At 34.6% G+C, this 27,255-nt stretch overlaps 1 protein-coding gene across 2 annotated transcripts in view; it reads left to right on the top strand.

Annotated features, from left to right (window-relative positions):
- Positions 1-27,255, top strand: part of LOC122400385 (semaphorin-1A-like) — a 502,715-nt gene that overhangs the window by 417,791 nt on the left and 57,669 nt on the right. For both annotated transcript variants that reach the window (XM_043401831.1, XM_043401830.1), the window contains exon 6: positions 7,250-7,337. In XM_043401831.1, the coding sequence (XP_043257766.1) occupies positions 7,250-7,337 (88 nt within the window). The remainder of the gene's footprint in view (positions 1-7,249; positions 7,338-27,255) is intronic.

Genomic DNA, 27,255 nt, shown 5'->3' with positions numbered 1-27,255 from the left:
AAATTGTTCGCTGCGCGTAGAATTGAATACGATTTAGCAGATGCGTTTGACCATTATTTGGCATTTCTACTTGCGCCGACGTCCAAGCCGAGCTCCACTGCACGCGTGCCCCATAAATTTTCAAACTGAATTTCCTCGAAAACGAACCATCGTACGCAAACATTTTATACCACACTTTCGACTTACTTTTACACGTAAAATTACCTCCACCCCTGTCGTGCCGTCTCGGAGTGTCCCTTGCCACCCCAGACGTGGTCGTTTACCCCACCGTTTCGAAAAGACAAACACTTCGTGCGTCCCGAGACCAATCTACCGAACTTATTCAAAAAATTTCACGTACAAGGAATCACCGCGGACGACCACGGTAACGCCGCGAACAGCACCGGTTGTAACCGTCATGAATATAAAGAAATTGGAACGCCATGCGATGCCATGTCGCTGAGTACGTCGCTGTCTCTCCTCTCACGTACCAACGAGGATTCTACTTTTTCTCCCCCTCCTTCGTTTCTCCATATTTGCTCCCTTCGTTTCGCGCGTCTCGTTTCATTCTCGAAACGGAATTTTCTCTCTCTCTTAACGCAACCGTTATCGTCTGTCCCTTCTTTCCCTCGTACGTACGTTTCGTTTGTTTGCAACGCGCTTTTCCCTTACCTCGACCCTTTATCTGCAAGACAAGTTGGTTCGGGAAACTTGTTCCTCGTCGTGTTCCATTCGTTCTGGTTTCTACTGCTTTCGTCTCTACTTCCTTCGAGCTCGTCCCTCGTAAATATCGCCATCTGGAATAATTTGCTTGGCGCTCGTCGTCGTAGCGCGCGACCGTTCGAAAGAAGAATCGACCGAGATTAAGTTTGAAGGCGGTGTTTCTTTCCAGACGCATCTGGGATCAACGTGAATTTTAAGTTCTGCATTATGTACAACGTTGAACGAACGGGGCCCTTTTGTCGTCGTGAAAGCAAAGGATTGTCTCTTTGACGTATACATACGCCATTGTTCATTAATATATACGAGAAGATTTTACTGTTTTATTAAACCGATGTAACTGGATGTCGACAACTTATTTTCATGCTTTTTAAATATAATTTAGTCTCAGTTTGATTAGAGTGAAAAAGAATTTTGTTCAAATGGCGAATAATCGATTTATGAGAATAATGGTGTATGTTATCATTGTAGTATCTTTGCTATTGATTTGACTTTTCTAGCAGAACAGGGCTGGGCGATTAACGGACGTATCCTTTGCAAATACAAACGCGTAACAAATTGCATGCTTAAATAGAAAGTAAAGTTTGCTATATTTTATCTACGTAAGAGCGGGGCAAAGAGTCGTAGGTGAAAGTATACGTGTTCAGAGATCAATCAACTTTCCCTCTTTGCTTTCTGCCGGCAAGTAAACTTTAACGTCAAATCGCTAGCCTCGTTCAATCACATCACAGCCCGTCCAAATAGTTCTTGCGGTATATTGATACGAAACGTACACAAACTGCGGCCAATCAATCGTTAAGAGGTTAGAGGGCAGGTTAGCTCGAAATAGAGGATACCCTTCTTAATACAAAAGTAAGAAAAATTACGAGAAACGTCACCCAGATGAACGATTAATTAAAATTATTATTTATATACTCCAAGAAATAAAATAAAATACGATAAAGTGTTGTTTATATTTTCCTAGCCTTTCAGTTATTAGAGAATAATATTATTTCCAGTCGCTATTTTTTTTAATTAGTCATTTGGTTTCCATTGTTAAACAACAGTAGAAGGGGATCAAATACGTATGGATAAACTCGAAACAATTAACAATATTCAAAGGATGCAACCGCTGAATACGTAGTTTAATTTAAAGCAAAGTTCCATTCACGGTTCGGTGTAGAGCCGATTACGGTGGACTTTCAGTCTTCAATGTTGGTCAATAACTCCACTCGTAATTACAACTTAAACACCAGTACAGTTGAAGTATTGCCAAACAGTGTGCAACCAAGTGGTGGACACATTGGCTAATGAGTTGTTTATACTAACGCAGTATAGTGTTCCTTGCTGTTCGCGCGAAGTGAAATTCCACGATTAATGTCTGTTTCTCGAGTAGAGGCGAGTATTAATGAGGATTTTCTGTGTTCATTAACGCATCTAAAGAAAATTGTTTCTGTCTTGTAAACTGGACACCACACGAATACAACAATTTATGTGCTCGTTATTTAATAATAAATTCTAACTTCAGATTTTTACGACCTCTCTATATGTTTAAACATGCACAACAAATAATGAGACGTAACAGACGTGTAAATAAAAATATTTTCTTTGAAAAACAATTCACATCCATTAAACCGAAAAATTTGATTTTCCTTTCAACGGGGATTCAAATTATTTTATAATCGTTGGAAAATTAACTTTTCCGTGCAACCGGTCGAATATCTCGATGCCGTGGACGACTTCCGTTGTAAACGTTCCCAACAAAGAAACGAATCGTCGCTCGAACGTGCGAATTTTCCCCGAACTTCCTGCTTCTCGAGATACGTCACCGGAAATACAAATACGGAAAAGGGGCGAAACTGTATGGGAATAAAGAACTCGGCGGAACGTAGCAATCTCGACGTCGCTCCTCCGCGCGCCACACAATGTGTATCGATTGTGTGCAGGGCAACCGGCCACCCGCAATCACGTGTCGGTGATTTTTCAATTTTGAATCACGTCGATGCGAGACGAGAATCCGAAAAACGGGAGGCGGAAAATTCGCACCCTCTAACTTTCCCTGTTCAGCCATTCTCGACGTTTGCTTACAAATTTAACGGTGAATTCTTTTTTCACGTTAAATTGTTTACGCAAATTCTTTTTTCCTTGTCAAACACTACAAGTTCAATTTTTTTTATTATGTGCATATTTTCTAATAAAATTAAATGAAATGAAGCTTTAATCTACCTACTTCTATTTTTTTTTTAAATAAAATTATTAATTGAATTTAGAGAAATAAAATGACAGCACAAAAATTTGTGGATTGAATTGTTCTTTCATTTAATCTTTTTTGCTTGAGTAGAACTAGTGTTGATTAAAAATATGATAAAATTAAATGAAACGAAGCTTTAATCTGCCTATTTTTATTTTTTTTTTTTTAAATAGAATTATTAATCGAATGTTGAGGCATAAAAAGACAGTACAAAAATTTGTAAATTGAATTGTTCTTTCATTTAATTTTGACAATTATCGAATGATTCTCTTAATTGGATGGAACTAGTATCGATTAAAAATATCATAAAATTAAATGAAATGAAGCTTTAATCTGCTTATTTTTATTTTTTTTTTTTAAATAGAATTATTAATCGAATGTAGAGTCATAAAAAGACAGTACAAAAATTTGTAAATTGAATTGTTCTTTCATTTAATTTTGACAATTATCGAATGATTCTCTTGATTGGATGGAACTAGTATCGATTAAAAATATGATAAAATTAAATGAAACGAAGCTTTAACCTGTCTATTTTTATTTTTTTTTTAAATAGAATTATTAATCGAATGTAGAGTCATAAAAAGACAGTACAAAAATTTGTAAATTGAATTGTTCTTTCATTTAATTTTGACAATTATCGAATGATTCTCTTGATTGGATGGAACTAGTATCGATTAAAAATATGATAAAATTAAATGAAATGAAGCTTCAATCTACCTAGTTTTATTTCATTTTAAGTGAAATTTTTAATCGTATGTAGAGGAATAAAATGACAGCGCAAGAACTGGTAATATAATTCGTGAATTTAATTATGCTTTCATTTAATTTCGACGATTCTCGAATGATTCTCTTGCTCGTGCGAAACTAGTGTTTCATTCAAGAAAATCGATCCCTCTGAATATTCCGGGTGTGAACGTATTGGAATAAACTCTCCTGCGTCTGAATATTTCAAGAAACGTTTCTAATTTTGCATTCAGGCATATTGAGACTCCCCCATGAAATTCTACTGAAAGATAAATAGTTATCGCTTCCATTTGCAGTACGGAAACAGGGACGAGCACTTAAAATAACAAATTATTGGAAAGCTTTCGAACATAAATAATATCCACGTTAATTCTGTAATAAGACGTACACGTTTGTTACATTTGAAAACTTTAACATACCTAGTAAACTTCACAACTTGAAGAATTAATTTGTCAACTTTTTTTCATTTCAACGGGGAAGAAATTGAATTTTTAAGCTTTGCCTGGCGAAGAAGCAAGGAATTTCGAATGATTTTGATAATTGTATTTGCATAACGCGGTAATTTCGCCGTATCGGAAATTGTAAACTACGATCAAACCGACACGTGGAAAACAAATTATTCGAAGGTCTGCTAGTTGCCTGGTTATCGGGCTCGTAAGGGAAACAGTATGCAAATTATTCAAAATAATAACGGCGCGGTATTGTTAAAACAATGCGGATATCCGTCGCTAATGTTGCCCGTATGGAATATCTAATATTTACTACGCTGTTTCGTGTTATTTGCATAATCTAATCACAGCCGTGGATCTGACGTTTAACAGGTATATTGCACGATGGGGTTCCCCTGATAGAATATCTCGAAATTTCCTGCGGCGAGGCGCTAAGACATTTTCGAAACAATCGCGGAAAAATGCAAGGATCTCCGAGATCCTAAGCAGCTATCGTCTAATGAAAAAGTAGTCTTGCAACAAAGAAAGTTCTGATAAAATGCACGACGCAGCGAGAAGTTCGTCTCTGTGCGCGAAAGGAACGCGTATAACGAGATAATCCATTTTAACGAAGTAACGTTACAGCGAAAGAACCGTAGTTACAGAATAAATTGCACGACCAAGTTCGAAACTGACGCGTGAACTGCGCCCCGAAGTTCCGTCAAACAGTTATAATTGTGGGACGTTATTAGTTATTGCTACCGACTGAAAACTACGGACGCGAAACGTTAATAAATTCATGCTGAGAACATAGTTTGCTAATAATTTGTTCCCGTAAATTTATACTTTCGAACAATCGCCTTGTTCCCCGAGTCGGAACTTGCAACTTTATGCGTTCGATTACTGAAAATCTTCGCAGTCACGCCGCGGCCATAGTCGACTAAAATTTTATTCGAAAAGTTTTATCTAAATATAAAATGTTCGAATTCTGCTTTTTCTTCGAACGAAATTTGTTTGTTACGTGATGTTTCTTTCTTAACGATAGTATCAAGTTAATGAAAATCTATCGAAATTAGCTTTTATTATACAGGGTGTTCAGCCACCCGTGGGAAAAATTTTAATGGGAGATTCTAGAGGCCAAAATAAGACGAAAATCAAGAATACCAATTTGTTGATTGAGGCTTTGTTAAAGAGTTATTAACGTTTAAATTTCCGCCTGTAGGTAAGCCTCACAGTTTTCTGAGTGAGAACCACTATCACGCGTGCGCAGCTGTTCGCAGATTGCCGTTCTACAGGCGGAACTTTAAACGTTAATAACTTTTTAACGAAGCCTTGATCAACAAATTGGCATTTTACATTTTCGTCTTATTTTTGCCTCTAGAATCTCCCATTGCAATTTTCCCCAGGGGTGGCCGAACACCCTGTATATTCGAAAATAAAATCTTGATCACAAATTCGATTTCTATGCATTTATTTGCTATGAACAAAAGTTCAATTATTTCTGTAGATACGTATATTCTATACGCGTTTGTTACGTTAACGTGCAACAATGTTGTAGTTTATTCAATAAATTATATTTTTATAGGTATAATTTTATACTGCAAATGTTAATTAAAATTTTATGGATTTAATTTAATGCATTATATTTGTAAAAGGATCCACACTAGAAGAGAAAGGTTAATTAAAAATATTAAACGCCCTTATTATGCACAGAGATACATAACAGATATAATTTTATATAAAATAATTTGCAGAATGGGAAGATACAGCTAGAAGCTCGTTTTCAACTTAACCTTAATATATAAAGTGTCTCAGGTTTTAATAATCACACTTTGTCATATAACCTAAACAATTAAACAAAAAACTGTTATATAAACTGATCAATGCTTACATTGTATCTTATATTTTTCTAATATTTTTTTTTCTTATTCCTGTAGAATATACTGACAAAGTTTGACCATTAAACCCCGGAACACCCTGTACACGTCGCGTACGCTTTTAAAAATAAGCATTCTGAACGTTAATAAGTTCAGTTTTGCGTAAATCTTCTATTTCCGGCGCTCGTGGAGAATTTTTGTCCATTTCTGAACGTTTTCGCGTAAGAATTTCTGCCACGTGCATTTTTCATCGTCCTACATGCGTCGTGCATTATATAAATTACATTCCCTACCGTTTTAAGCGCTTTTTTGACAAGATAATCCGAATATGTTAATTTAAAGCAAAATACAGCCCTGTTAAATTGGATTCCGTTTGAAGAATCTTTTTATTAGCAAAGGGGAAGACAGGAACTGAAATTTCCGGTAGAAAATTCACTCCTTGTATCGCCTTGGGCCACGGTTAATTCGATGAAGCATTGCACACTCTACACACGTCTATCGTTAATAATAGAACGATGTATTACTTTGTGTCGATTGAATTTTTATCAATTTTTCATCTTCGTGTTTAAAGGAATTGATAAATGATCTATCCAATATAATTACTTTTAAAACTACTAAATATAATTATTTTCATTCGTCTCAAGTTTGATATATTATTTAAAAACGACGAAGATTGTAGTTTCCCAAGTCACGAGTTATGTCCTTGTGAATTTTAAATATTTTAAAAAATAAATACACCATATAATAATATAATTATTTCCACTCGTCTCAAGTTTTATAAATTATTTATAAAACGACGAAGATCGTCGTTTCCCAAGTCACGAGTTTTGTCCTCATGAATTTTAAATATTTTACAAAATAAATACACCATATAATAATATAATTATTTTCACTCGTCTCAAATTTGATAAATTATTTAAAACCGACGAAGATCGTCGTTTCCCAAGTCAAGAGTTATGTCCTCGTGAATTTTAAATATTTTACAAAATAAATACACCATAATCGGAGATAAACAAATATTTCTTTAAATTTTTTATTTTTACTCCTGTGATATTTTACTTGCAAATTTAATCGATCGAAATAAGTCTACCGTCCTCATATATGAACATATTTTATTCGGTTCTGACGCAGATTTTAAGAGATTCCCGACAAAGATTTTAAATTAAATTCACTACGAAAGAATTATCCATAGAAAGGATTGCGAATATACGATACATTGAACGAAAAGGTGGACGCAGTATCTAACCTGGCGTTTCTAATTTATGTTTCAGGATGGCGCGTACACCAGCGAGGGCGACATGGATGGGCTGGGTTTGTGCCCATACGACCCACGGCACAACAGCACCGCAGTATTCGCTGGTAAGTTATTTTAACGTACCCTCTTCTTCCACCGAAATGCAAATAAAAAAGTCGCCGCCGAAAAACCGCGTCGTTTCGTGCCGAGATACGAGGAGCAACGTTCGCGAGGCAGACGTAAATATTATCATCGAAAATAAATATGCAAATCAGCAGCTGTCCAAGAAGAGAACGGTTCAACTATTTTAGGGTTGCCGTGCGACGATACGATCGTTTTGCGTAACGATTTCGCTCCGTTTCACGATCTCTCGGAACGATAAGGAAAATACCTTTTTATGCATAAAAGTGGTACGTTTTTAAAGAAGCTTGTTCCCCCGGGAATTGAAGAGCTTACGGAAAAGTAGGTGACTCTGTTTCCCCCCGGAACGCTCCGGAAACGACTTCTTTTTTTAAAGTTCTAGGAATTAAAACGATTATTGTTTGCACCGCGTCCCGCGAAACATTTATCCAATGTGGGGCACAATGCTGTCCACACCGAGTGTTATAAGTATAACATCTACCGGGTAGAATTACTGACAATTCTGAGTAGTTTTAGAAACTGGGACGAGTTGCAATTCTCCTCCAAGAGAAGATGCAAACAATTTAAACATCAGTTTTCCTTTTCTTTTTTTTTGGTAAGTGTAACTCATTCCTTTCGCCATTCTGCGTGTAAAAGTGTTAAGCAATACTTTGTGAAACATTTCATATTTTATATTAGTATATTTCCGTTTCAAGCATCCTTACGAAAATTTTTAATCTAACTATAAAACCGAGCAAACGATTAATTTTATTTTTCAAGGATTCAGGTTTTGGAAACTCGTTCAATTTTGCTAACTTTTACGTTTTAAAGGTATTTAGTAATTTGTAACGCAGTTGTCGTTGTATGTTTGCCATTAATCGCAAAAAAATTTGTGAAATATTTCATATTTTATATTAGTATATTTCCATGTCAAGCATCCTTACGAAAAATTTATAATCAAACTAAGTCAAATAATTAATTTTATTTTTCAGTATTCAGATTTTAGAGGCTCGTTCAATTTTACTAACTTTTACGTTTTAAAGGTTTTTAGTCATTTGCAACGTTTTTGTCGTTGTATGTTTGCCATTATTCGCGAAAAAATTTGTGAAATATTTCATACTTTATATTAGTATATTTCCGTTTCAAACATCCTTACGAAAATTTTTAATCAAACTATAAAACCAAGTCAAACAATTAATTTTATTTGATTCAGATTTTGGGGACTCGTTCGACTTTGCTAACTTTTAAGTTTTTAATAATTTGCAACGTATTTATCGTTGCATGTTTGTACATGTAAAAGAAAACTGATGTTTATAAATTTAAAAAATTACATACGCATGAGGAGTTATGGAGAGGCTGTCCTTGAGAGGATTCTGGGCAAACATTTTCGAGGAATCCGTTTATCATCGTTCGAAATATGCGTGTCCCCGTCTCGTCGCGAGCAGATTTGACAAGCGTCGGCGTGGCTTTGACAAAGTAAAGAGCTGCTTTCGAGTGACCGGGATCGTTCTGCATGCAGTAAAGCGCGTGTTGACCGAGTCACGAACACGCCCCTGGTCTCTTTTCGCGTCCGGGCGATGATGCACACATTGTATACAGCCACGAACCCCTTCACGAATTTGATAAACACGCCTGGACGTCATCGCGACCGCGACACGTCACCGTGAATTCGCGAACACGCCGGAACGCTAAATGGGTGTTTCGAAAACCGACGACAACACGGTGGCAAGCTTTTTAACGTGTTTGCTATTCCGGTATTTCGTGCAATTAAAGGTCGCTGGGTGCGATAATCTTTTTGCGAATCTCTTTCATTTGATAAAATTTGATGCAACGATGTTCCGTTTATCCATAGAAATTTTCACGAATCACGAGCAACATACAGAGGAAAATAATTTTGTTTGAACGTGTTTGAAGGTGTTTGAGGAAAAGCTCTATTGTTAGAATGTTACAGTTGATATTAGAGCCTCGTTCAATATTCCAAACTCAAATATTTTTGTTCAACAATTTGTCGTTTGTCGAAAACACGATGCACGAGAACAATAAACTGCCTGACATACAAACATGGATATTAATATTGCGAGTGTAACGGGATATTATTAAATATTTTGATAGCGTGCGCTTCGATAAACGTGCAAATTGGTTTAATGAAGCACAAACCCCGCACAGGGAAAATCGAATGTTACGTCTGTTAATTGTTGTGCGGTTTGAAAGTCGCCAGAGATTATAATGTTAAAAAGCAACGAGTGATTTTTTATTGATCCCGATACTGTATCGCCGTTGCCCGGAGGGATATATTTGGCTGCACAACACGTGTGACGATCAGAAAGGATTCCAACTTCCCGCACGTGTTTTACATGGAATTCGTTAAAGATAAATTAAGAATCAGTGGAGGCTGGTAGGATATTTTTAAACTGTTTAAACTTCTTTACTCGACGCATCGTCATCCGTGGAATACTGGTTTATTTAGTTCGGTGTTTTTATGGGACTGTATTTTATTTTTATCATGCACAATTTTTTTATTCTATGTTCTTTTCAGTGTAATCTTTGAGGAACAAATTGATTTTATTCAGTCGTGATTTAGTCATTTTAGAAGCACCTGGTACAAATTACACGTGTGAGTAAGTTGGGGGGTTTAAATGGCACGTGCGATGGCGTGTTTCTCCAGAAAAGTACCCTGGTGAAATCGATACCACAGGTGAAAAAGGAAAAGGCGCGTCGCTTCGACAAATTGCTCCAACAACGCAGAAATATGCAGACTCTGACACGGTTTGCAACTCGTTTGTCACGCGTTACGTCAAACCATATATTTATTATATTGCATATTACGTGCTGCATGTACGCAGCGTATTAGCGCGGCTGATTTATACTAAACGAAGATTATCCTTATCGTCAACGATAAATAAAACATTTTGACACACGATATATTTTAAAATCCGTAACAATGCGTTAACAACGCGATCATTGCTATACCCGTATTTAGACGGTGATTATAGGACCTGCAACGAGTATTATGTTCACACTATTTTTTATTTTCATCACTGTTAAGTCTCATTTGCAACTTTCAACAGGGCGAAGAAAATTATAGTCACCTTGAATCCGCCATTTTGAATTTTTGGTTCGTAATTAGCGGTTCCAGAAACTTTTATACATAAACTCTTTTTATTCTTACTCAGGCTTTATTATTTTATCTCGTTGGACGTGTTTAATGATCTACAATAATTTTTGAAGCTGCAAGAAGTTGCATCTAAGTTTTGTGTAGATAATTAAAGAAAACTTCAAGCCACAATGTAGAATGTAAAATGTAACTAGATCTCATCAGAATTAATTAGTAAGTCTATTACGAACACGAACATCTTTGGAATGAAACTATGCAACCTTGCAAACAGCGAGAATATGATATTTTCTACTATATTTTGAACATTATAAGTATGCATTGAAATAACAGAAATGCTAGAAAGACTTCAATTAAGTGAATAAGAAACACATTCGCCGCATCCCTGTTGCAATATACACCGTTATTAAAATAATTAAATATAGTATAAAATGTGAAAAATTTGATAGTAATTATGAAATATACAGGGTGTTCGGCCACCCCTGGGAAAACATTTAATGGGAGATTCTAGAGGCCAAAGTAAGATGAAAATCAAGAATACCAAAATTATTAATAAAATTTGTCCACCTACACGAATTTTTTTTCTCACAAGTGCGTAAGATTTTGGGGGTATGTCTACTTACCAAAAATGCATGTAATTGACCCCTGCAACTAAAAATAATTTTTTCAAGACGTTTCGAAATTCTTTTTTTCACCCAAAACTTTCAGCACATACTCCAATTTTTTTCTCGAAACTGTGTAGGATTTCGGGGGTATATCTTTTGACCAAAAATACTTGTAATTGACCCTTGCAACTGAAAATATTTTTTCTAGAGAGATTTGAAATTTTTTAATTCCACCGAATTTATCCAGCTTCCTAAATTTTTTTCTCGAGACTGAGTAGGATTTCGTGGGTATGTGTATTCACCAGAAATGCTTGTAACTGAATCCCGCAATCGAAAATAATTTTTTTTAAATGATTGAAAAGTTTTTTTTCCACCGAAAAATTTAGGCACCCCTGTCGATTTTTCCTAAAAATTCGTTTTTCATTTTTAATAAATTTGTTTGACACTGTACAGAAAAATTGTCTAACACTTTTTTGTAGATACCCATGGGCTCTGCTTCAGAAAAAAGTTTCATTGAAATATATTCACTATTGTAGGAGTTAAAGACGTTTGAAAATTGGACCATTTTTATTGGGTTTTTGTCACTTTGCGGGGTTAAGGAACAACTTTTTGAGTATTCTTGGAATGGCTACATATTCTGCTCCAAAATACGCGTATTTTGCATTTTTAAACATTAAAATCGTCCAATCCGTTCAGGAGTTATGACGTTTTAAAGATTCAAAGGTACGATTCACGATTTAAAGGTAAGGAATTTTTTTCTCGAAATTGCATAGGATTTCGGAGGTATGTCTGTTCACCAAAAATGGTTATAATTGACCCACGCAACTGAAAATAATTTTTTCACAATGATTTGAAATCTTTTAATTTCGTCTCAATCAAAAAATTGGTGTTCTTGATTTTCGTCTTATTTTGGCCTCTAGAATCTCCAATTAAAATTTTTCCCAGTGGTGGCCGAACACCCCGTATATGGGATTAATTTTGATGTCTTTAAAATTAATGTTTTAATTAAACTGTTTTTTTTTTAAATAATCTTTACATTCAATTGGGTTTCAATTCATTTCTCGTAAGCAAGAAATTTGAAATTTGATTAGAGAGTCGCGTTAATTATTTTTCACCGACAGCTTGCAACGAAGACAAAGGGTAATATAAATATTACCAATCGGTTCAGTGATGGTGAAGTATTATTAGAACGATTACGTCTGTTGTATATGCATATAATGTTCTAAACTTTTATAACATTAATAAGACAGACGAGTGCGCGAATGCGTCGGCCATATCGAACAATACGTGGCGTCAGTAAGGTTTGCCTAACAAAGGAGAAATATGCGGAAGTAACAATGCAGTTGCATCGTTTGTAGCATATCAATACGTTGCGTGAAAGTCGAGCCACGAATGCGCTCGTATGGAAAACAACTCTCTGCGTGGGTACTTTAATTAACGTATTAATTATTACCAACCTACTTTTATAGTTCTTCGCTGTCAGTATTATTAAATTGAATGCATCCCTGAAATTACATTTTAACTTCGCGTTTCCCATCAAAAATAATAATTGCAATACCATGCCGAACGTGTAAAATATCTTCACGTTGATATCCGTTAAAATGAATTTTTAATTAAAGCTAAAACGATTCTGATTGTTGGAACAAGGAAGTATGCTAAAAAGAATGTAATCAAATTCTAATAATTCTTATTTTATATAACCGTTATGCGGTAATCGAATCTGAATTTCGCTTCGGAGTCGTGAAACGTGCCGTTAAGTAGCGAATAAACGTCATCGGTGAAAGTATCATTAAATATCAGAAACGTTAAAGTCACATCGCGGTTGACACTTTAATTAATATACACGATGCGACGCAAGTTACGCAGTCGCGTCTAATAGGGGCGCGAGATAAAAATTTATATAATACGTGTACACGCGCTAAGTAAAAGCGACAGGTTATGATAAATGAACTACTCGACGTGTAAAATACACATTCTTTCGATGGTATCCGAATCCGGTCGCGAAAGTATGCAGAGAAACATTGCTCTGCCGTATCTTGTTCGTAACACGATGGAACGTTGCCGCAAACGACGCTCTGCCATACATATTTGCTTTTCGCGTTTGAAACTAAAGAGCCAGTTGCGTTTCGCAAACAATGAACGATACGAGATCTGTTCAAATTCCATTACGTTTAGATGACACGATGGGATCTCGCGTATTTCGAATAAAATCAGCCCGTCTATCAGTTTCATGGCTGCTTCTGCCCACGCGAATTTAACAGAGCCTCGAAATCGTCGGAACACGAACTTCATTCGTGTTATTTTTATTCGTACAACAAAAAGAGTTTTGGGGTTCTTTCACGTCGCAGAAATTGATTTTTATTAACATTTTTAGGTGGAAAGTCTAATTTACTGGTTTTCTTTATGAACACTCTTTAAATAATAAATCAAATAAATATAAAATGTTATATTTATTAAAGATAACAATTAAAGTATTATTTCGGATTCACTTTCACTGCATGACATATCTTCTGTTGGTAGAATGATTAATCATGACAGTAGTGAATCTATTTCATTGAAATTTATTTGTGAAGTAGAGCTCATGGATACCTACAAAAAAGTACTGGACAACATTTCTGTAGAGCGTCAAACAAATTTATTGAAAATCAAAAACAAATTTTTAAGAAAAATCAACAAGTGGATAAGTTCGACGAAATTGAAAAGTTTCAAATCATTCTGAAAAAATTATTTTCAATTGCAGGGATCGATTATAATCATTTTTGGTCAACAGACATATCTTCGAATTCCTACGCACTTTCGAGAAAAAAATTCTTTAACAAAAACCTAATATGAAGCCAGAAATGCTTCTACGAAATTTCATGCGTAACTTCAAAACATCATAACTCCCGAACGAATTGGATAATTTTAAAGTTTCAAAAGGAAAACAACACGTATTTTCATGGAGAATATGTGGAAATTCTAAAAATATTGGAAAAGTTGTTCCTTGACCCCGTGATGTGAGAAAAATTCCATAAAAATGGCCCAATCTTCAAACGTTCATAACTTCTACAGTAGTGAACGTATCTTAATGAAATTTAGTGTGGAAATCGAGCTCATGGATATCTACAAAAAAGTACTAAACAAAATTTCCGTAGGATGTCAAACAAATTTATTAAAAATGAACAACACATTTTTAAGAAAAGTTTCAAATCACTCTGAAAAAATTATTTTCGATTGTAGGGGTCAATTACAATCATTTTCGATCAATAGACATACTCTTGAAATCCTAACCATTTTCGAGAAAAAAATTCCTTATCGAAAATATAATTTCAGGCCAGAAATGTTACTCCAAAATTTCTTGCGTATCTTTAAAACGTCATAACTCCTGAACGGATTGGAGGATTTTAAAGTTTCAAAAGGCAAACTACGCGAATTTTGATGGAGAATATGTGGAAACTCTAAAAATATTCGAGAAGTTGTTCCTTGACCCCGTGAAGTAAGAAAACCCCCATAAAATTGATCCAATTTTCGAACGGCCGTAACTCCTACGATAGTGAATATATTTTAATGAAATTTTTTTCTGAAGTAGTGCTCATGGGCACCTACAAAAAAGTACTAAACAAATTTATTAAAAATGATAAACACATTTTTAAGAAAAATCGATAGAGGGTAGGTGCCTAAATTTTTCGGGGGGAAAAAAAATGTTCAAATCGTTCTAAAAAAATTATCTTTAGTTGCAGAGGTCCATTAGAATCATTTTTGGTGAATAGATACAACCCCGAAATCCTACGCACTTTCGAGAAAAAAATTCTTTGCCGAAAATATAATGTGTGGCCAGAAATGTTTCTGTAATTTCATTTTCTTTATCACTTCCTCTTGTGTTTATTACTATAACCTGTTGATAGTGTTACGAGTGTTACGAAAATGGTAATGAAAAATGTTCCGAAAAAGTACATTGGATGTAAGGTCTACTTGTATATATCTCGTCTGTGGTAATAGTTCTTTGTTAACATATTTCCTTTTTTTGTATTTTCTCTGTACATGGGAACTTAAATGTGGAATTTAAAATTAATTGGTGAAATAAATCTTTATTTTCTGAACATTTTTCTTGTGTTTTCTCAAGCAATTATGTTCTAAATAGGTACTTTATCGTAATGTAGACCATAGATTTAAAGATGTACTGTTAAGATTCCATCGACTCTCGACGAAATTGAAAATTTGATGAATTTCGACGGTTTCTGACCGCGACGCGAAGAAAATTAAAGACAATCGTAAAAATGATACACGCGTGAGAAAAATTTACAAGTTTTATTCCATTCGGTGGTACGAAGCGCCAAGGAACCGCGGACGCCGAGCAACGGTTTTAAATTTTATTTAAAAGGATGAATTATTTCCGTGCTAATGAAGGTATTCACCGGCTAACAATTACCAGTTTTCGCATGGGGAATTCAGAAAACTTTGAAAAGAATCGCTGTAAATAGGTCACCGTTATAACTTTTAACGGGGACACGTCGCCCGGTGTCTCGTGAAAGGCCTACGGAAATTCGAAGTTTTCAGAATAGCTGTTTTTATGTTCGACCTAATTATTGAAATTAGGCTATTCCTAAACCGGCACGCTCTTTGCCAACTTATAACGGACGCTGGCTCCTGTTCCCTTTGTAAAAACCTGAATGAATTTGTTCTTTTTACTGCGCGAAAGAGAAATTTAAAAATGGCACGTATACGAATTTCGTGAATTTGTTTGTCAAAAATGTTCTCGCTGTACTAATTCTGTTATGGTATCAATATTCAAATAAATAATATTGAAATTGACTGCTTTTAATTTGTCTCGCTCTCATTAATTTTACTGTAATAGAGATAATATAAAATCAACTCCTCGGAAGATCAGGACTTGATCGATGTTTCGTCTTATCCTTTAATTTCAAAAATCAGTTTAAGAATTCAACGATAAAAGGATCGAATTTTTCAATCAAACTTTAATTTTGACCAACATGAAGATATTCCTCGAATGATTTTTACTGACAGAAATCAGCTCGCGAGTTAAAATTCTAGTCAGCTGAAGAATTTACTTTCTTTTCGATCGCGCCTCCGTCCTACTTTAGCGCAAAGTAAGAAACGCAATCAATCAGGATTAGTTATGAAGCGAGAGATAGGATTTTTTCAGGCGGAAAATAATTCATTCCCCGGGCGAATTAGATTCATATCGTTCGTTAGCGAGCGTTAGCCTCCCGGTGATCGATAGCGAAATAGTAAAAGTAATTGCCCGGTCTCGCGTGATCGTATAATTTTCATTTTGGTTACTACCGATATCTCGCGTATCTTGTTTACAAGCGATACATCTTAATTCTGCGTTTATTCGGCCGCGATAGGTGCAACCCCGTGCATAACCGGGTTCGCGTGACCAAATCGCATGTTAAGTGACCTACTCCAGAAAAAGAAGAGATACCGGGTCCCCTATAAATTACCTAAGCGACAGAGAAATATGCAGAACCATGACGCTGTTGTATCATCATCGCCGGATTTTTCTTACACGACCAATAACCGAACAGTCTTTGCATTTATTGCTCTCCTATTAACCTCTGATCTCACGATTTTTTTTAACGATAGAGTGCTTTCAAGTTTACTATCGATCTTCTTCGACTGCACGATAAACGATTACATTCTCTTCTCATTAACACACATTTTATTATTATTATTATTATTAACTTATTAATGGGAATAGACTCTCTAATACAAAATACGTAATATGTAAGGAACTACAAATGTGGATTTACATAGTCAAACATTATCGCTTATAAAATTTTAACTAAATAAGTTAATACGTTGCAAGGATAATTTTAGACTTTCTAATGATTAAATCAGTTTTAGTGTGTGCAAAATTTGCATGACTAATCATTCTATTTACACAATTCTGAAATCCAAACATCTAAATATCTTGATGGTACATACAAAGGAAACAGTTGGGTAATCGTTGAACACTGTGGCGTCGCCTCCCATGCTCGCCGCCAGAGGGGTCGCGCTCTCACAAGCGCTCAACCGACACCTCGGTTGCTATACAATACATATGTACGAATAAGTCCACTAGCAGGCCCGGACGATACACGCACCCTCCTCTCCTTTTCTGTCCTACAAATTCTCTCGAGATCCTAACCGCAGCGACGCAGCGCACACAAACACGAAATATGAGCTTTGATTAGTTTACTTACAAACATAATATCTGCGATTTTTCTTCTATTATACAATGTTTGAAGATTGGTGTTAATAAGTAAGTCATCATAATTATGTGATTCAAGAGGCATGGGGCACCCACTATGCCTAGCAACAAGACGAAGAAATTTGTGTTGAACTCCCTCAATGTTGTCGATATATATTTTGTAATAAGAAAACCGTACTGCCATATTCTAGAATTGGTCCTGTCAAAGCACAATATAGAATGATACACATAAGTCTTTTTCGATTTTAATAAATTGATTTCTATTTGTTCAATTCGAAGGGCTCCTCCTTTTTCTCGTTAATAAGAGTCGTGAGATCTGGGACGATCGAAGTCGACAGTGTCTTTTTCATCGAGGATGAATAGAAGACGAATAGGCAACCTTGTTTCGTAACAAATGCTCCTCTATTCCAGCCCCTCGACTCGTTTGTATCCCGTATTCTCGGTGTCAAAGCCGTACAAGCGTCGCGTCGAGGCTCGATCGTTTCCTTGGAAATATCGAAAATATTCTTTTTCCCTCCAAAACACACGGAGATCGAAAATGAGAAATTTATTAGAACGCAAATCCGTATTTCGATTCTCGATTTCCTACGACAAAATATTTGTCCCCGTATGTCAAATATCGCGTGGATCCGGTTTATATCCGCGTCGAATCTTCTCCTCCCTGTTTTCATATTTTTGTTGTTTCTTCTTTTTTTTTTTTATTTCCGTGTCGCGTCAGTCTCCGCTATCGTACGCGACCGACGCATTTGTCCGGCGAGTATCGATTTCGGTGCATCGATACGCGGACTAAGCACGTAGAATCCCGATGAAGTTGTACGAGCGACGTAAAAACGCGCACTGGAAAGATATCCAAGCAGGTTCCGCGCGTTATCGTATACCGGCTTGATGAATGACACGAACAATAGGCACTCATAAATCAAGTTCTGCGCGAACGGGTTAACGGAATCATAAATATTCACCGTGTCCTTGGTACGTTTTAATCGGTGTTCTCGCGATGAAGAGCGAGAGAGAGGTAGCCTCGGAAGCAAATAATGAACTCGCAGATACGAGTAATGAGATAGCGCCCAGGTTTGAATATACGGTGATTATTAAGAAGGTAAAGCTAACCATGAACGATGACTGGACCGTTGTACCTTCGTCATAACTCGGCGGCGTTTAACAAGAGTTTGCTCACGATATGTAAATGCAATTTTAATGGATGGGTATCCCAACTAGGTTAACACACCGTGGATAGTTTTGCGGCAGACTTTATATTCAAACGGGTGAAATAAATGACACGGTATAGCATAGACCGGTTTACAATTTTTCTCGTACGAGACCCTTTTGGCTGTTTGATTGATGCTCGTGGGACCCCTGTGCAAATTAACTTGCATTTTATCGAACAAAACAAATGAAAACTTGCACTCACACTCAAAATGCTAGCCCTTAGGTCGAAAATTTATTTAAAGATTATTCGAATCACTACTAAGCCAATTATTAGCCATTATAGAGCTGAAGGGTGATCAAGTATTGCAGTAATATATTACTACAAATGCTTCATTTTTTAAAAACGTGTGCCATCTTCCTATCGTACCGATTTTTCGTTATTTTTCAATAGTATTCAACTATTTCTTTATATAATAAATATCATAAAATACCATACCACAGCACCAACCACCACAAATTCGATCGAAAATATTTTTTCGATTATTAGAAATCTTTACATGTACACAAGTAGATTAATATATTACTACAAAAATTTCATTTTTTAAAAACGTGTGCCATCTTCCTATCGTACCGATTTTTCGTTATTTTTCAATAGTATTCAACTATTTCTTTATATAATAAATATCATAAAATACCATACCACAGCACCAACCACCACAAATTCGATCGAAAATATTTTTTCAATTATTAGAAATCTTTACATGTACACAAGTAGATTAATATATTACTACAAAAATTTCATTTTTTAAAAACGTGTGCCATCTTCCTGTCGTACCGATTTTTCGTTATTTTTCAATATTATTCAACTGTTTCTTTATATAATAAATATCATAAAATACCATACCACAGCACCAACCACCACAAATTCAATCGAAAATATTTGTCCAGAAGTTTGAAATTTGAACATCGTCGAGACAAAAGCAATCGTGTATTATGAAAAATGTCTAGTGTTTCCAGGTGTTAGTGAAATTCGTTTCTATCGTTAGAAAATTTCAAACGCAAGGAAGACGAAGTCTCTGGAAAAACAACCGCCATGTTCGTTTATTATTGGAGAACAGGTGTACGTAATTGCAATCTTTTGACAAATTACTGGAAATTAATTACACGGAGGCCCGTTCGCGCGCGTGTCGTTTGGTATGCAACGATTCGAAATCGATGGCCAGCAAACATTTGATTAATGTTTGTGCGAAGGGGGAAAAAATACGGGCGAAATTCGTATGGGGGGGACAAAAAATTAACACGGACCGCTCGATAAATAATAATCAATTGGTGGACGACGCATACGGGTGCTCGCGCGTATAATATTGTTTAAGTGTAGAACCGATCGTGCTCGATAAAGTGCTGCACGAGTGCTGAATTAAAGAGTGCTACGACACCGTTGGGATAATTCCCTTCGAACGGCCATTATCGAATGATTGACGAGACGTACAATGCGCATCGTTTTCGTTCTGGCCAAAATTTCGCGATCCCGATCGATGTATTTATTGGGTAAACAGTCGACTACACCATGCATCGATACGGTATAGAAACTCGTAGTATATGGCTCGATAAAGTGGTTTCAACCACATTGTAATATACGCGGGGAAATATTTGTCACCCGTTTTCCGGCATCATAAATCACGCTACAATAGTCTCCCCTGGGAAACGGGATCGATTAGAATTTTCCAAAGTGTGCCGTTTAATTGTTAAATGAGCCTGAAGGCGCATCAGTGTTTAACAGTGGAATTCCTAGTCACTTTCTACATCGTTCTGTTTTGGTAAGAAAAAAAGAAAAATCTCTGATCGAAGATAAAAGTTTAAAGAATCACAATAATGAATTTGAATTGAAAATTCCAAAGCATCATTAAGTAACATCTATTTAAAAAATAATACATTTATTTTGATTAAGTAAGCATGGAATGTTAGCAAAGATGAAGTTTCGAATTCCTAGTCACTTTGTATATCGTTCTGTTTTGATATGAAAAAAGGAATGCCAAATCTCTGATCGAAGATGAAAGTTTAAAAGATCACAATGATCGTAGTTTGACAATTCCAAAGCATCATTAAATAATATCTACTTAAAAAAATGCTTTATTCTGATTAAGCAAGCATCGAATGTAGCAAAGATGAAGTTTCGAATTCCTAATCACTTTGTATATCGTTCTTCTTTGGTAAGGAAAAGAAGTGCCAAGTCTCTGATCGGAGATGAAAGTTTAAAAGATCACAATAATGAATTTGAATTAAAAATTCCAAAACATCATTAAGTAACGTCTATTCAAAAAAATAATACATTTATTTTGATTGAGTAAGCATCGAATATTGCAAAGATAAAGTTTCGAATTCCTAGTCACTTTGTATATTGTTCTTTTTTGGTAAGAAAAAGGAATGCTAAATCTCTGATCGAAGACAAAAGTTTAAAAGATCACAATGATTACAGTTTGACAATTCCAAAGTATCATTAAATAATATCTATTTAAAAAAATACTTTATTCCGATTAAGTAAGCATGGAATGTCAGCAAAGATGAAGTTTCGAATTCCTAGTCACTTTGTATATCGTTCTGTTTTGATATGAAAAAAGGAATGCCAAATCTCTGATCGAAGATGAAAGTTTAAAAGATCACAATGATCGTAGTTTGACAATTCCAAAGCATCATTAAATAATATCTACTTAAAAAAATGCTTTATTCTGATTAAGCAAGCATCGAATGTAGCAAAGATGAAGTTTCGAATTCCTAATCACTTTGTATATCGTTCTTCTTTGGTAAGGAAAAGAAGTGCCAAGTCTCTGATCGGAGATGAAAGTTTAAAAGATCACAATAATGAATTTGAATTAAAAATTCCAAAACATCATTAAGTAACGTCTATTCAAAAAAATAATACATTTATTTTGATTGAGTAAGCATCGAATATTGCAAAGATAAAGTTTCGAATTCCTAGTCACTTTGTATATTGTTCTTTTTTGGTAAGAAAAAGGAATGCTAAATCTCTGATCGAAGACAAAAGTTTAAAAGATCACAATGATTACAGTTTGACAATTCCAAAGTATCATTAAATAATATCTATTTAAAAAAATACTTTATTCCGATTAAGTAAGCATGGAATGTCAGCAAAGATGAAGTTTCGAATTCCTAGTCACTTTGTATATCGTTCTGTTTTGATATGAAAAAAGGAATGCCAAATCTCTGATCGAAGATGAAAGTTTAAAAGATCACAATGATCGTAGTTTGACAATTCCAAAGCATCATTAAATAATATCTACTTAAAAAAATGCTTTATTCTGATTAAGCAAGCATCGAATGTAGCAAAGATGAAGTTTCGAATTCCTAATCACTTTGTATATCGTTCTTCTTTGGTAAGGAAAAGAAGTGCCAAGTCTCTGATCGGAGATGAAAGTTTAAAAGATCACAATAATGAATTTGAATTAAAAATTCCAAAACATCATTAAGTAACGTCTATTCAAAAAAATAATACATTTATTTTGATTGAGTAAGCATCGAATATTGCAAAGATAAAGTTTCGAATTCCTAGTCACTTTGTATATTGTTCTTTTTTGGTAAGAAAAAGGAATGCTAAATCTCTGATCGAAGACAAAAGTTTAAAAGATCACAATGATTACAGTTTGACAATTCCAAAGTATCATTAAATAATATCTATTTAAAAAAATACTTTATTCCGATTAAGTAAGCATCGAATGTAGCAAAGATGAAATTTCGAATTCCTAATCACTTTGTATATCGTTCTTCTTTGGTAAGAAAAAGGAGTGCCAAGTCTCTGATCGGAGATGAAAGTTTAAAAGATCACAATAATGAATTTGAATTAAAAATTCCAAAACATCATTAAGTAACATCTATTTAAAAAATAATACATTTATTTTGATTAAGTAAGCATGGAATGTTAGCAAAGATGAAGTTTCGAATTCCTAGTCACTTTGTATATCGTTCTGTTTTGATAAGAAAAAAGGAATGCCAAATCTCTGATCGAAGATGAAAGTTTAAAAGATCACAATGATCGTAGTTTGACAATTCCAAAGCATCATTAAATAATATCTACTTAAAAAAATGCTTTATTCTGATTAAGCAAGCATCAAATGTAGCAAAGATGAAGTTTCGAATTCCTAATCACTTTGTATATCGTTCTTCTTTGGTAAGGAAAAGGAGTGCCAAGTCTCTGATCGGAGATGAAAGTTTAAAAGATCACAATAATGAATTTGAATTAAAAATTCCAAAACATCATTAAGTAACGTCTATTCAAAAAAATAATACATTTATTTTGATTGAGTAAGCATCGAATATTGCAAAGATAAAGTTTCGAATTCCTAGTCACTTTGTATATTGTTCTTTTTTGGTAAGAAAAAGGAATGCTAAATCTCTGATCGAAGACAAAAGTTTAAAAGATCACAATGATTACAGTTTGACAATTCCAAAGTATCATTAAATAATATCTATTTAAAAAAATACTTTATTCCGATTAAGTAAGCATCGAATGTAGCAAAGATGAAATTTCGAATTCCTAATCACTTTGTATATCGTTCTTCTTTGGTAAGAAAAAGGAGTGCCAAGTCTCTGATCGGAGATGAAAGTTTAAAAGATCACAATAATGAATTTGAATTAAAAATTCCAAAACATCATTAAGTAACATCTATTTAAAAAATAATACATTTATTTTGATTAAGTAAGCATGGAATGTTAGCAAAGATGAAGTTTCGAATTCCTAGTCACTTTGTATATCGTTCTGTTTTGATAAGAAAAAAGGAATGCCAAATCTCTGATCGAAGATGAAAGTTTAAAAGATCACAATGATCGTAGTTTGACAATTCCAAAGCATCATTAAATAATATCTACTTAAAAAAATGCTTTATTCTGATTAAGCAAGCATCAAATGTAGCAAAGATGAAGTTTCGAATTCCTAATCACTTTGTATATCGTTCTTCTTTGGTAAGGAAAAGGAGTGCCAAGTCTCTGATCGGAGATGAAAGTTTAAAAGATCACAATAATGAATTTGAATTAAAAATTCCAAAACATCATTAAGTAACGTCTATTCAAAAAAATAATACATTTATTTTGATTGAGTAAGCATCGAATATTGCAAAGATAAAGTTTCGAATTCCTAGTCACTTTGTATATTGTTCTTTTTTGGTAAGAAAAAGGAATGCTAAATCTCTGATCGAAGACAAAAGTTTAAAAGATCACAATGATTACAGTTTGACAATTCCAAAGTATCATTAAATAATATCTATTTAAAAAAATACTTTATTCCGATTAAGTAAGCATCGAATGTAGCAAAGATGAAATTTCGAATTCCTAATCACTTTGTATATCGTTCTTCTTTGGTAAGAAAAAGGAGTGCCAAGTCTCTGATCGGAGATGAAAGTTTAAAAGATCACAATAATGAATTTGAATTAAAAATTCCAAAACATCATTAAGTAACATCTATTTAAAAAATAATACATTTATTTTGATTAAGTAAGCATGGAATGTTAGCAAAGATGAAGTTTCGAATTCCTAGTCACTTTGTATATCGTTCTGTTTTGATAAGAAAAAAGGAATGCCAAATCTCTGATCGAAGATGAAAGTTTAAAAGATCACAATGATCGTAGTTTGACAATTCCAAAGCATCATTAAATAATATCTACTTAAAAAAATGCTTTATTCTGATTAAGCAAGCATCGAATGTAGCAAAGATGAAGTTTCGAATTCCTAATCACTTTGTATATCGTTCTTCTTTGGTAAGGAAAAGAAGTGCCAAGTCTCTGATCGGAGATGAAAGTTTAAAAGATCACAATAATGAATTTGAATTAAAAATTCCAAAACATCATTAAGTAACGTCTATTCAAAAAAATAATACATTTATTTTGATTGAGTAAGCATCGAATATTGCAAAGATAAAGTTTCGAATTCCTAGTCACTTTGTATATTGTTCTTTTTTGGTAAGAAAAAGGAATGCTAAATCTCTGATCGAAGACAAAAGTTTAAAAGATCACAATGATTACAGTTTGACAATTCCAAAGTATCATTAAATAATATCTATTTAAAAAAATACTTTATTCCGATTAAGTAAGCATCGAATGTAGCAAAGATGAAATTTCGAATTCCTAATCACTTTGTATATCGTTCTTCTTTGGTAAGAAAAAGGAGTGCCAAGTCTCTGATCGGAGATGAAAGTTTAAAAGATCACAATAATGAATTTGAATTAAAAATTCCAAAACATCATTAAGTAACATCTATTTAAAAAATAATACATTTATTTTGATTAAGTAAGCATGGAATGTTAGCAAAGATGAAGTTTCGAATTCCTAGTCACTTTGTATATCGTTCTGTTTTGATAAGAAAAAAGGAATGCCAAATCTCTGATCGAAGATGAAAGTTTAAAAGATCACAATGATCGTAGTTTGACAATTCCAAAGCATCATTAAATAATATCTACTTAAAAAAATGCTTTATTCTGATTAAGCAAGCATCGAATGTAGCAAAGATGAAGTTTCGAATTCCTAATCACTTTGTATATCGTTCTTCTTTGGTAAGGAAAAGAAGTGCCAAGTCTCTGATCGGAGATGAAAGTTTAAAAGATCACAATAATGAATTTGAATTAAAAATTCCAAAACATCATTAAGTAACGTCTATTCAAAAAAATAATACATTTATTTTGATTGAGTAAGCATCGAATATTGCAAAGATAAAGTTTCGAATTCCTAGTCACTTTGTATATTGTTCTTTTTTGGTAAGAAAAAGGAATGCTAAATCTCTGATCGAAGACAAAAGTTTAAAAGATCACAATGATTACAGTTTGACAATTCCAAAGTATCATTAAATAATATCTATTTAAAAAAATACTTTATTCCGATTAAATAAGCATCGAATGTAGCAAAGATGAAGTTTCGATCTAAAATTAATTATCCTTAAAATGGAATTTCTGACCAAACACGACGGTTCCTGTTAAAACGGAGTACATGGAACGTGAACTAAAAAGTGAGAAATGTTAAATGGAAGATCGTTGAATCGAGACAAATCCGTGCGATACGGTACACCTCGGACAGAATTCAGAGCCTCGAAAGCTTAGCGCGTCGATCCTTCGCCAGATTCTATTTAATCTTAATCAACTATGGTCTGTTTCTGATACGCTATCGGCGAATTAGATCGCTTAATAGAGACGCGGTTAATTCCGGGAATCGGTCGATAGGTTCACTTAACCGCGAAGTTTATTCATCTTTGCCGGGATCCAATTCGAAAGGTTGAGATTCGCGCGCGATTTCTTCGACGAAGTTTACGATCGGACAACGATAAGCGAAATATCGTTGCTGGAAACGACGACGCGACGATCTTTGAAGTTCGACGGACACTTTGACGGCGTTGTTAATTTCCCCAAAGGGTGGATCCCGCGAAAATATATACGACACGGTCTCATAGCGTATTCATAAAATTCTGTGAAATCTGTTCCCGGTGAAATTAAACCGTAGAAATTTGCATCGCGCGACGAAAGAATCCTTTAATTAGCAATCTACGCGCAAGTCGAAATAAGAATGGGGCGGAGAATTTAGAACGACGAGAATTATTTCGTAATTAGTAGCGTCGGGCAACACAATGCGAAACAATATACACGATCAACGGAGGGGGACATAACTTAAAATTCTTTTGTCGACGAAATATAAATAACGAAGGTATCGAAGGTACAAGTCCGTTGTTATTCCGGAGAAAAATACACGCCAGACTGTCAGAATTCATTATTTCTGGTATTTAAAACAAGCTAATAAATTTCGAATCGCGCCGCGAGCGGTCCTCGTAAATCTTGTTAACCAAAAATGTTCGTTTCATTAAAACCACCCGAAAAAGCACGGAAAATCTACCCGGCGCGAAGTCTGAAAAATCGCTACGTTAAGGGCGCGTCGTTTGTAGTTTACAAATTCTCGATCAACGGACGAGAAATTGCCTAAAACAGGCTTCCCCCGTGTTTCGATTGGCCACGTTCTGCGCGTGCAACGGCACGAATAAAATACAGAGGAATTTTACGAACCGCGCAGCAACTACTGTTCCGTCGTTGTAACCAATAATCGAGTCATCCGACAACTATTAAATTACGCACACAACGTGACCGCCCGGCAGACGTTGTAGATTCACGATCCGGGCTGCTCGAAAATGCGTCCCGCGTACGTTGTGATCCACTATGCGTCGCTGGACTTTGGAATTTCTACAGAACGTTGGGAAAAAAAATTATTCGAATGGTCCATGCCACAAACTACTCGATAAAATCAGTTGGGATCGTTGTGACATTCTAAGACGTTAGGTTTGAGGAAATAGAATAATATACTGAATTGTTTTAGACCTTTCTGCGATTTTTAAATTAATCAATTTCACGAGAATGGTTAAATTTTTATTCGTTTGTAATGTAGGATTTAAGAAAGAGAATTGTATTTGGAACAAATGTACAAATGATATAATTATGCAGAGTGTTCGGCCACTCCTGGGAAAAATTTTAATGGGAGATTTTATACTAATTTGTTGATTGAGGCTTGGTTAGAAAGTTATAGATTACATTTCTGGCTAAACAGTATATTTTCAGTGGATATATCTATTGACCAAAAGTGATTGTCATTGGCCCCTTAGCTAAAAATAATTTTTTTAGAACGCTTTGAAATTTTTATTTTTCACCAAAAAATTTCGACACCTATCCCCTGCCGATTTTTCTTAGAAATGCGTTTTAAATTTTTAATAAATTTGTTTAACGCTGCACAGAAATGTTGTCTAATACTATTTTGTAAGTATCCACGAACTCTACTTCCTCCCAAAATTTCAATTAAATATATTCACTATTCCGGGAGTTATGGACGTTTGAA

Source organism: Colletes gigas, unplaced genomic scaffold (assembly GCF_013123115.1).
Source record: "Colletes gigas isolate AHSC1104 unplaced genomic scaffold, ASM1312311v1 Colletes_gigas_Sc00017, whole genome shotgun sequence".
Taxonomy (NCBI): Eukaryota; Metazoa; Arthropoda; class Insecta; order Hymenoptera; family Colletidae; genus Colletes; species Colletes gigas.
The sequence above is the reverse complement of the archived record's forward strand: the minus strand, read 5'-3'. Positions and strand labels throughout refer to the sequence as shown.